The 12,741-nt window shown below is 35.4% G+C and overlaps 1 protein-coding gene across 1 annotated transcript; it reads right to left on the bottom strand.

Annotated features, from left to right (window-relative positions):
* Positions 1-298: 298 nt before the first annotated feature.
* On the bottom strand, positions 299-12,679 carry LOC108370998 (gelsolin-like). Its single transcript, XM_017626466.1, is given in 14 exon segments — positions 299-466; positions 898-1,023; positions 1,093-1,203; positions 1,273-1,519; positions 1,595-1,713; positions 1,715-1,749; positions 1,752-1,997; positions 2,000-2,141; positions 2,143-2,651; positions 3,329-3,622; positions 4,900-5,092; positions 6,787-6,861; positions 11,852-12,023; positions 12,480-12,679. Coding segments are annotated over 14 exon segments (2,373 nt in total). The 5' UTR covers positions 12,509-12,679; the 3' UTR covers positions 299-391.
* Between the last annotated feature and the right edge of the window lie 62 nt (positions 12,680-12,741).

Below are 12,741 nucleotides of genomic sequence, written 5' to 3' on the forward strand. Positions count from 1 at the left end.
TGTGGACTAGTGTAACCTCTCCTCGTTTCTTTTCCTTAAATGTGTTTTGTGCACGCACGTAGAGCTTTTTTGCAATTTTGTCATATTTGATATTTCAAACTCTCATGTTCATCCAATTTGACTGCAATTATCTACTTTTTAATAATTTCCACAGATTTTATGCAAGAAATACTAATTTTTAAGTAATTTTAATGCAAATATTAAATTTTTCAGTAATTTTTCCCTATAAAATGTAAACAAACAAAAAAAGAAGTAACTCACTTCGAATTCAATAATAAAAAACAATTTGTTTTTTTCCAACTAAAATATAAATTAAATACATTTATTACAAAAAAATTTGAGTATTTGCCATTTGTTCGATTATTAGGAATGATTTTTGGTTGAAGCGCTTTTAAACCTCATTTACATCGAAGATTTCGTTGCTTTCCTCAACTCGCTTCTTTACCTCTTCGTACGAGGGGGTCGCCTATTACGGAAGAAATGTATGTAGATAAAAAAATTAATAAACAAAATCTTTGTTGGGAAGTAATATTTATTTAAAATAATGCGTTGTTAGTGTAAATTTTGTTGAAACTCTTTATTACATACATACATATGTGTGTCTGAAATAAGTTTAAATATTTAGTATGAATTTTGTTAAAGTCTATTTATTTGTGTGTCATTAGTAGATTGAAGATACAGTTGTTTAAGTTAATGAATACTAGAATGGGAAATGTTGAGATACAAGTAATGTGCAGATGTATGCGTATATGTATATGTGTGTATGTTTGTCTACTGAGACATGCTCAAACTCAAAGAAGTCCTTGCTAAGTCAAGAGGAAATAATACAAAACAAAAAATAATTACCACTAGATACTAAACATCACTAAATACTTGTGCCTTTCTACTCTTACTGACCTGCCAGTAGTCATTTTCCCATGTGGGAAACATTCGTGTAAATACGCGTGGTTCATTGCCCTGTACAATGCGCACCACCGTGATTGTGTCAATTGTGCGCTCAGTGGGCTCATCTTTGATATATTTCTAAACATGTATTTATGCAAAAATATATTAAAGTCTAAAAATTGGCACTAATTCATGCGCAAGACGAACCTCAACCAATTCAAGCAGCCTGCCATTCTCTTCTGCCGAAGCAGCTGCTCCCACCCACATATAGATCTCATCGCCAGCATCCAATAGCATTATATCATTCGAGTCGAGATCCTGTAAAATCATCACCAAGAAAGACATCATTGAGTAAATATTTCACTTCGCAACTCAGTGCAAACCCACAGCTTGTTCGAAGTGCGCAACTTCCTCGACCTGTAAGCGCTTGCCGTCCAAATGGCAGTGGAATAGTCTTGGCTCCAATAGCGGTTTAGTGACATCACCCATGCTACGATCGTAAATGCCCTCGCCATGCAAAAACTCCCAGAAGTCATCCGACTCAGCGCCTTCCTCAACCACTTCGACTGCGGCATCGGACCAGTAGTGCGCAAATCTCTCCGTTGCCATATCCTTCTCGAATTTGACTGGCGCCCTGCAAAGTTTCAGTTATAATTGAAAGAAAAATATATAAAAAATCATACATTTCAATTAATATCTATGTATGTACTTACCAAACCAACCCATATAGTAGACCTTATGCTCTTCGGCAGTGACTAAGGCGAAAACATCTTTTGACGCCAATGACGATGAATCCGCTGGCACCTCGCTGGCATGCACATCACTGGCGATCTGTGCCACGAATGCGATATAGCTGAGAATGATGGGTATAGCGGTGTAAGATGTAAGCAGTCTCCCTTTGAACATCTTCAGGAAGTGACGTGGCTCATGATTTTGTGTTGTGCGCACTAAAATTGCATCGCGTTCCACAGCCAATGCCATAGCGTCTTCGAATGCTCGCTCCTTTGCTGCATTGTTAGCTTTCGTGCCCTCCCACACATAGACAATAACTCCGGACTCACCGTTCTTGTTGTTGTAGTTGTAGGTGATTACATAACTTGCAAATCCCAGAGTGGCATATTGGGCTCCAATTGCACTACGTTACGCAATGTATCCGCACGGCCATGTCTATTTACATATTGCACCACATCCTCGATATTATTCTCTCCATTGTCTGGCATAAAGCCAAAGGCATGACCGCCGCTCTTTTTCAAGTCTCTCCACATCGATGAGATCTGATACATCCGAGTCGTCGGAGTCATAACCCATTGCTGAGCGTACTAAACGGGTGTGTGACATTCCTGCATCACGCCAAGTTGCGAAATATTGCTTGAACGGCGCCGATTCAGCGCCCTCGACCACACGATGTACCTGCGTCCAAGCTGGGTATTTTTTGGTACGTAAAAACTCTTGTGCCTTATTCATGGCATCCGTTTTCTCTCGTTGTGTTGCACGGCGACCCACCCAAACATAGATGCCGGAGCCGGTGTCCAGAATAAAGCAATCATTTGTATCTAACATTTCTTGACGCAATGGCTTCGTGGAGATGGTGTCGATTTTCAGGCCACCTTTGGCATCTGAGACCTTGTATAGTGAGACTGAATTGGCATCAGCAGTCTCAAATGCGCCATCCTCTTGCTCAGAGGACTCATCCGGTACTTGGCCGGGTGAGCCAGAGCCCAAAACACCAAAAAAGTGCTGTTTATCCACATCCGAACTGAACTCATCTAGAGATAAAAAAATGTTAAAAATTTGAAGAGTGACTTTAAAACAACGTTGGGCAGAGAGGGATTTTACTCCGCTCGTGCCTATATAAATTGTATAGAAAGCTTAAAAGAGCTTTGCCAGCGGGCAAGGCAGTGCCCATCAGTGTTTAAAAAGGTTTGACTTTGTATTAAAAAATAATACGATTGCCTTGAAAAATCGTATGCATATTTTATTAAGCTTCTATTAAAAAGAAAATTCTGGCATACCAAATTCTGAAATAGGGCGTTCTTGAAAAGATTTCTTAGTAAACCATATCTTCATATAGAAATTATAAAAATTTAAAAATAAATAGTCAAAACTTTTCAATGACCTTATGTCGGACATTATGCGTTTACTAAAAGACTACCTCAGTTTTGAAGTTTTCAATTGTCCGTCACTATGCAAGATTTTTGCTTGATTTTTTTACACAATGGGCTTTTTTTACGTCTCTGCGCAGGTCTCGGGCCAACGAGGGTAAAAACGAAATGCACTCACAAAAGAGAAGACTCCCGCAACAGTAATTAGGTAATATAACAAAGTAATTCTGCATTAGTATCTCAAAAATGGCGTTTTTTGAATTGTTGCATTCTTTTAGCAAATGACCGATGTATTCATTTGTTTAATAGTAAATACATGTGTACCTAGTACTCATACTCACCAATTATATCAACCCTGGCACGTCCGTTGTGATCTTGATCGCGAATTTGATTAGCAGCGCTGATCGCTTTCAGCTTCTCCACTCGTTTTGCTTGCGGTCCCACATATAAGAGTATCTCATTGCCAGCATCTAAAATGAAGCAATCGCCTTTGTTCATCGACGAAACGGATAGATTCACCTGACGGACACGCACGTTACGCTTGCCCTTCACCTGAAAGAGACGCTTCTCGCCAGCTGCATTTGTTTGAACGTGCTTGAAACCGCTACCCACACCGCCTTGCTCGTAGCGAACACCTGAATGGAACACAAAAAGATACATAGTACATATAATAGCGATAACATTACGGGAAAAGCATATATTAGGGTGGTCTAAAAATGTATGTGAAAAAGTAGAGTCGGGGATTGTCCTATATCGAAAAATTATACCCCTATTTTTTATTTTGAAATCAAAACATATTTAGAGTTCGCTCAAAGCGTACTTTATATGGGGAACAACAACTTTTCGTAGACTGGTATTGAATTCTTGAAAACAACTTTGAACTCTTTGAGCGACTTTCTTTTCAAAATAAGAAATAAGGGTATATTTTTTCGATATAGCGCAATCCTAAGGGTGAGAGCATTAAAATACCGGCTTTACTATACTGCTCCACACCGCCTACCAAATTGAAACGACTTTTTGTTCGTGTGGTTTTTAAAATTTGTGATGTGGGCTCCAGTAGCTTCATCAATATTTAGTGAGTTTGTACGTAGTTCACGCAAGTATTTACGTTCTATGGTATGAAATAAATCTACTAATAACCGCAGGGAATTTCCTGCATTCGCCAGGTTTTGTCCTTGTTCCACAAACGCATGCATACATATCTATATACGTATTTATTAGGGTGTTCGATTATTCGACTTTATTCCAAAACCGGATTTCGAGTTATTCGAAACAGGAAATTTGAAAAATAATGATTCCCAATTTTTTTAGTTCTAAAACCCCTATTGGCCCGGTTATTTGTTTTTAAATTTTCGTTTTCTATGAACATATTTTTTAATGCGTATTTATTTTTATTTGATTGATTATTAATGTTTATTTATAAAAATTGGAGCAACAAAAAATATGAAAAAAGTAAATGAACGGAATTCCTCCAAATCTTATTAAACAACACGTGTATGAAATTTTCAAAGTATGCGTATTTTTTCTTTACGGGATATTATCATTCAAACTTAGTTCTGCAGGCAAAACTTCTTTGATATTTAGATTTTTGAATACATTTTAGATTTATTTCAAAATACGCTTAAAAAAATTAACAATATATTGAATTTACAGCGAGATGCAGTTGCATAAACATAGTAGAAGAAAAACTGGATTATTCGATAACAAAACTCCCGTTTACTCGATATTCGAAAATTCAGGATTTCAAAAAAAAAACACTCAACAACTTTGGAAAAATCCGGTAAAAACCGATTTGGAAAACCGATTTGGAAAAATCGAATCAATCACCCTAATGCATATGCACTTGTAGATGCTATATCTCAGTGCAATCCTTGAGTGTTCACTTGACAAATTTACGCTGTACTGAACTCACCATTTCTAAAGTAACTGAGAAATAGCTGTGATTCGTGATCCTGAACTTCACGGTGTTGCACCGGTGCACCATTAAGCAGGTCATCCAGCTGCACAGCATAGATGGCAGCAGCGCCAGCCTCGTCGGTCGACGTATCCGAACCAAGCCAAAAGTGAATATCCCAGGAGAGTTTCTTATCTTTGCGTTCGATTGTCTGCCAAATGAAGAAGAATTTGCAAAATAAAATGAGAATAGAAACGAATAAAGGAAAAGTTAGCAGAGATTATTGTAGATATGTATCTACATATGTATGTAACGAAAATGAAGGTGGAAATGTAGGGAAGTTATGCAAGTGTATTTTTTCCCAACTACCGAACGAGGAATCAATTTTAAAGCTCCATACTTTGACTTTTATTGCTCTGAAGGTTTGGTAAGGTTGGTATAAAAATATGGCTATAGTTAAGAGGTTCAGTTAGGAGCAGCACAGTTCCATCATGATGTCCAGGAACGGATTTTTCTGGAATTCTTCGCACTTGTCTTTAAACCATCCTGTTTTTCTGGTGAATCCTAACAGACGCTAAACTATATTAAAAGTTCCCCTAAATTTTCTAAGGCTATGTTTGCTTGAATCGATACTATGCTATGCTATGTATTTTGTAGCAACATCATCGCTTTCCAAAAGAAAGTATATGTATCAGTTGTGTGCTGCTATGCCAAGGCCGATGTTCAGCATTGCTTTATGGGCAGAAGCAGTCACTACGAAGTTAATTTAGAAATCTCGTATGATTACAGCCGATCCAGGAGTAGAAATTTCTCTACCACGTATGACAGGTAAACAAAAAAAACAAAAAAGAAGTAACTCCCCATCGGTCAATGAAAATAAGTACTGGCGATGATCTATAATAGCACCGTATCTGGATTCACTAACGGCATCTTTACAACTACACTTTTCCAATAACAATATGACTCTAGCTCTTGAGGACTATGAGGGTTCGGGGCTCGGATCATCATCGCAATCATCATTATAATCAGAATGTGGGTCACACGTGATGTCCATACATATGTAGCCAAAAAAGTACATGTCTTCGGACTTAAGATTTCAAAACATTGAAAATGGCGGGTTACGTGCCTTAGCCATCAAATTATTTTACCAGGTAAATACTCTTATGAGGCCGCTGTGACTGAGTGGTAAGAGGTGCGTACTACCTGAGTTCGATACCTGGTCCAATCAACATCTGAATTTAAAAAAAAGTTTGATCTAGCAGCGGTCGCCTCAACGGGGGGTAACGGGATCCACGGCACTAAATTCAAATGGGTCCGGACGGGGCGGTATAAAGAAGGTCATTACGGGACGGGAACAAAATCCTTTCCCGATGAAACGTACGTGGTACAAATTTGAAAAATGATTGGATATGCGTATTTGGGACCTAAAAATTGTCGACATAGGCGGGATCGAGATTGAATATTTAGTCCTCCATTCTTCTCTAGTTTAAATCAATTGATATGCGTTTAGCTTTGTCATTGGCGTGGGGATAGGGTTGTTAGTTTTAGTTTTGAGACAGCGGTTTTCATCCAAAGTTGAAGTTTCGTAGATTCACATAGAAAAAATAGTAAAGAAGTCTAAGCTCGGGCGAAGGTGGTGCCTACTCCGTTTTCCAAAAATTTTACAAAAATAAATTTTTTGGCAATAGGAATTAGCAGCTTTGCATAGTGAAATACTGCAGCTTTAGCATTTTTCAAAATTTGCGTATATTTATGAGGGGTGAGGGGTGATGTTGTCCAATTTCAAAAATTTGCAAAGCCTTCGTTAGTGGGATCCAAGTATACATACATACATATATTTATAAAAAAACTTTAAAATCTTAGCGAAATCGGTTAAACGGTTATTGAAATTTTGTATTGACTTACATTTAAAACAATAAACGAATCTCCGGTATAGAACTTTCCATAGTTAGCTTTTGGGTAGACAACAGGCTCGAAGTTCTGTAAATAAAAATAAAAATAAAATTTTAATGCATGTGTGTACTATCTGTATGCACTCGTATTTGTAAATATGTACATGTGTATGAATATGTACAATATATTAGACCGTACAACGTTACAAACAAAAAAAAGTTCGCCGTACACCCCTGAGTCTAAAGTATTTTTGCAAGGCAGTTAAAAAAAAAAAACATTTTATTTCGCCTAAATCTAGAGGTCGCTTTTACAACTTTTGGTGATAACTACGTTCGACAAAAAATATTTATTAGCTCTACTAGAATAATCTCCTGCAAAGGCTTAATAATTTTCGGTGAGCTTTAATTTACTGATATTAGGGTGACACGTTAGTGTGATAAGAACTGAGATCTGGTGGTTAAGTACTAGAACAGAGTACATGACGACCATGATTTTTGAAATAAAAAAAGCATCTCGAGACAAAAACATCGATATATCGGACTATCGAATGTGAAAATGGGTACAAACTGGGGAAAAATGTAAAAAAGCGATCTCTTCGTTCGGCCATAATATTTTTTTTTTCAAAAGCACACTATAAATTCGAAACGGCGAACTTTTTTCTGGTACAGTCTAATGCACATACAAATGTACGAGTATCTATAGAAGTTAAAAAATAATGCAAAATAATGCTTAGGCGAAATCAGAATTATTAAAAAAGAGTCTCGTAAGTACCTATGTCTATGTATACATATGTATGTATATATACAAGTATATAAATTAATTAATGATTTTATAGATATGTACTTAGAAAAAATAGATTATAATATGTATATAGATATGTACTTAGAAAAATAGATTAGACAATTGTTACCAGTACTTGCAAGTTTTTTCTGGAAATGCATTCATTAACCCAAAAAAATTAGCAAAAGAGTGCGAATTCGTGAGGCTAACAAACAGCAGGAATTCTTGCAAGTAAAAATTTTACCAGCAGGAATTTGCAGGGGTTAAAATATCGGTTCGGCCGAGGCAACGCAATGAGCGGCAAAGCGGCGAGCGCTCAGTGCGTGGCCACTTCAATAGTATGTATTTTATATGTTTTAATTTTAAGCCGCTCGCCGCTTGGCCGCTCATTCTGTGGTCATAAGCAATAACAGCCTAAGTTGAAAAATCTGAATTAGAGAAAAAACGTTTTAAACATTTGGATTGCAATGTTATCCTTGTGGAGAAACCAAAATATATTACTCTATATCTTTGTAGTTGCAGAATACACTCTAAAAACTCTGTTTAAAAATGCGACTATAAATCGAGTATATTTTTGATTATTTTTAAATTTTTTTGGTAAATTTACACGATGAATATGTATTTTTCTCGTTTACACATTTTTGTGTGCAAAAATCTTTTTTGTTAGTGGTTTTACACAATTCTAAGGGTGAAATCAAACAGCAGATGTGTATTTTGTAGCTTGTACACACTTTCTTACTAAATTTACGCACACAGCAGAAGCTATATTACACTATAAAAAGTCCGAAATTTAAACAAACTTTTCGTTGAATAATCGAGCATGTAATTTCGAGAATAATAAGGTAGGAAATCAGTAACCTACCTTTTAGGTAGGAAATCTACACAATTTTTTTTTTAGAGTGTACGATAGCTCAATATAACTCAATTCTTTCTTAAGCCGACTTAATCGGTTATTATTTATGACCATAGATTTTTTTGCCAAAAAGTGGATTTGCTCACCGAAGCCTTATCCATTCGTCCTGAAATATACTAGCCAGAAATGCGATTGCTTTATAAAAGATAGAACCATTTTGAAATATGTGTGTTTTCACTCTCTACAAAATAATTTATGCAACCTCACATTCGCGGTTTTGCATTTTAAACGACGTTATGTATGTACATATGTATAGATGCATTTCTTTAAATGAAATTTATTGCTGTCCATATGTATGTATGTACATTAGGGTGGATTTTTCTAAATGGAAAAAAAGGAAACCCATATTTTTTTTTTTTACCTATAATTAGAACTGCCTCAAAACCCATAAAGTTTTTCATGTATTTTGTATGTAGAAAAATACTTTTTCATAGAAATAGTATAAAATTTTTGAAAAGCTCTGTTTCTCTTCCGGAGACTTCCAATAATAACAGCCACTAATAATTTGTGTGGTTCTCCCATTGGGGTTTTGGGGGACCTATAAATAGTTAACATTAAAAAAAAGGTTAAATAGCATATTGGGTATTATTATTGGAAGAGAAACAGAGTTTTATGATCGAAAAATATTAACTTTATAAAATACTATACCATTTTTACGAATACGTGTTTTCCCCATATAAAATACATAGAAAACAACATGGGGTTTGAGGAAGTTCTAAATATTTTTTCTTCTTTTTAAACAAAAAAAAGGTATCCTTTTTTCCATTTCCATTTTGGACCACACTAATGTATGTACATATGTATGTAAGTTAAAAGCGACAGTATATAAAAAGTCAGTTTCATAAATAACAATATCACAGAATCGTTGAATTATTTTAATATCTATGCAAGAATTTTATGTAGACAAGACTAAAAAGTAGAAAAAAAATCAAATAAAATTTCGATTTAATCCATTTTAAAAAATCGGGGTGGGGTATATGTGTATACATATCTATGTATTCAAGTCTATCACATGTGCCCCACGCTTTTTATTTTAAACCTCATAAACTGTTTATAGTGACTTTTGCTAAACTTTTATGTAAAATCAGAAGTTATCAAAAGAGATTCCATGGGTGTAGGAAAAATTATTTTCTGCTTTTTAGTCCATTTATAGAAATGTTTTAACTACGTTATATCCACTTAGATTGGGCGTTGTTACCACTTTGCGGCAGCTGTCGAAGTTCTATGGCCGGGCGTTCAAATATGTATTAAAATTAAAAAATAAATAAATAAAAAATATTTGTAAATGCAGTTGCCTCCTTTCCACCGATAAAGTGCTTTTCATGTTTTTGGAATACCAAATTGAAGGTGAACCTCGTCCCAACATAGATGATTTTTTCTTACAAGTGCAAACAACCCCACATATTGTCCAAATATATTGGTTTGTATGTAGATATGTATATAATGCCGATAATATTTATTAGCGCATAATTTTTCTTTGATTATTCAACCGAAACCTCCTTTTTAATTAAAAAGATGTATGTGCATTTTGTTTAGCAGTAAAAGTCGCTTTCCGATCATGAACTTATTTCGACAGTGCTTTCTTTGAAGAAATGTTGTTGCATTTTTTATTGGCCTTGTAATTGGAAATTAGCTTATCAGCAGCAATACCGTCAGACATTGCCGATGATACAAGAGCGTGTTGCGTGTATTGATATTTTTTGCATAAACAAATCATTTTTTAAATTTTCTTACAATGCGCCAAACACGCAAGACACATAAGATAATGTACTTATGTGTGTGTGTGTGTGTGTGTGTGCATTAGGGTGGTCCAAAAATGCATGTGAAAAATTAATATCGGAACTTTAANGTTTCTTACAATGCGCCAAACACGCAAGACACATAAGATAATGTACGTATGTTTGTGTGTGTGTGTGTGTGTGTGTGCATTAGGGTGGTCCAAAAATGCATGTGAAAAATTAATATCGGAATTTTAATGCTCTCCTCCCTTGGGATTGTTCTACACCGAAAAAAATTATACCACTATTTTTTTTGTAAATCAAAAAATATTTTGAGGTCGCTCAAAACGTTCAAAGTTTTCCATGGATGTATTTTATATGGGGGAAAATCAATTTTTCGTAGAAATGGTATACAGTTCTTGAAAATCAATATTTTCACTCGGAAAGCTCTGTTTCTCTTCAGAAGACTTTCAATAATAATATCTAATTATTTATTTAACTATTTTTAAATACTAAGGATCTTTTATTGGTTATTGGTTAAATAAACAATTGGGTATTATTTTTGGGAATCTTCCGAAGAGCAACAGAGTTTTCCTTTCAAAAAATTTGGATTTTTAAGAATTATATACCATTTCTACGAAAATATGTTTTCCTCCAATTTTGAGCGGTTTGAGCGACCACTAAATATTTTCGGATTACAAAATAAAAAAAAAACAGGGGTAGAGTTTTTTTTTCGGTATAGAACAATCCTAGGGGGTGAAAGCAATGAAATTACGACTTTACTTCTTATTTGACTACCCTAGTGTACATACATACATATGTGGCAATAAAGAAAATGCGCACTGTTTGGAGAAATGGATACATTAATACATAAACGTCTATCTTTTCTGACAGAAAAATTTAGCCAAGTAGTAAGTAAAAGGGCAAAAAACGAGTAAAAAATTTAAACTCAACTCACCTCGATTCTCCAAATTTCCAAACCAGCCGCCCGACCTGCATTAGCGAATGCGGGATGCATGACGCGGTTTGGTGTGTTCAATTTGCCGCCACTTTGGGGTTGGGGTTGTATTTGGGGCGATTGCACNACTCTGTTCTCTTCAGAACACTTTCAAAAATACTACCTAATTATTTATTTAACCATTTTTAAATACTAAGGATCTTTTAATAGTTCCCCATTGCATTTCCTGGCGTTTTTGGCGGACCTATGATATATAGTTACTATGAAAGAAAATGGTTAAATAAACAATTGGGTATTATTTTTGGGAATCTTCCGAAGAGCAACTGAGTTTTCCTTTCAAAAAATTTGGATTTTTAAGAATTATATACCATTTCTACGAAAATATGTTTTCCTCCAAGTTTGAGCGGTTTGAGCGACCACTAAATATTTTCGGATTACAAAATAAAAAAAAACAGGGGTAGAGTTTTTTTTCGGTATAGAACAATCCTAGGGGGTGAAAGCAATGAAATTACGACTTTACTTCTTATTTGACCACCCTAGTGTACATACATACATATGTGGCAATAAAGAAAATGCGCACTGTTTGGAGAAATGGATACATGCCTGTAGATAAATTAATACATAAACGTGTATCTTTTCTGACAGAAAAACTTAGCCAATATTAAGGAAAAGGGCAAAAAACGCGTAAAAAATTTAAACTCAACTCACTTCGATTCTCCAAATTTCCAAACCAGCCGCCCGACCTGCATTGGCGAATGCGGGATGCATGACGCGGTTTGGTGTATTCAATTTGCCGCCACTTTGGGGTTGGGGTTGTATTTGGGGCGATTGCACACGAAAGGCTGGGAGGCCGGGTAGTAGTACAAGCACAGCCAAAAAGCTGGAAAAATATGAAATATTTTAAAACATATTTAAATCGAGCTGCTACAACGTATTGGAAAGTGCATAACTCTCGCACTCCACAACAAATTTTTCAGGGTTTTGTCGTGTAACTGCGTAAGGCGCGCTGAACCCCTGAAAAACATGTTTTGGAGTTCTGGTCTAAGTNATATGAAATATTTTAAAACATATTTAAATCGAGCTGCTACAACGTATTGGAAAGTGCATAAGTCTCGCACTCCACAACAAAATTTTCAGGGTTTTGTCGTGTAACTGCTTAAGGCGCGCTGAACCCCTGAAAAACATGTTTTGGAGTTCTGGTCTAAGTATTTCTAGTAAAACTTACACTGATTTTCGATATGAACTGTTAGTAAATATTTAATATATTTTTATTTTTTTATTTAATTCGTTAATTTTTTGAGAGAAGCCGAATAAATGAACCATTCAATTGGATTACCTGCAGATCACTGCCATATTTGCCGTCATTTTCACAGCTCCAACCAAATGTTGCCTCAGCGGCTGTTAAAGCTGAGCTTAAGAAATAGTTTTTCCTTCTTTCGAATTGAATTTGTAGCCTCAAGTTGCGATAAATACGAATACTCTCTATTTGGCACGCGGCACTTTATAATCACGCGATGCTCAATGAATTGGTTTTTAGCTAAAACGAGATGAAAGAAAATTATTATAAAACATAAATGCGTATATATGTATATATATAT

This window comes from Rhagoletis zephyria, unplaced genomic scaffold, assembly GCF_001687245.7.
Source record: "Rhagoletis zephyria isolate East Lansing unplaced genomic scaffold, Rhagoletis_zephyria_1.1 Rzeph_scaffold_04635, whole genome shotgun sequence".
Lineage (NCBI taxonomy): Eukaryota > Metazoa > Arthropoda > Insecta > Diptera > Tephritidae > Rhagoletis > Rhagoletis zephyria.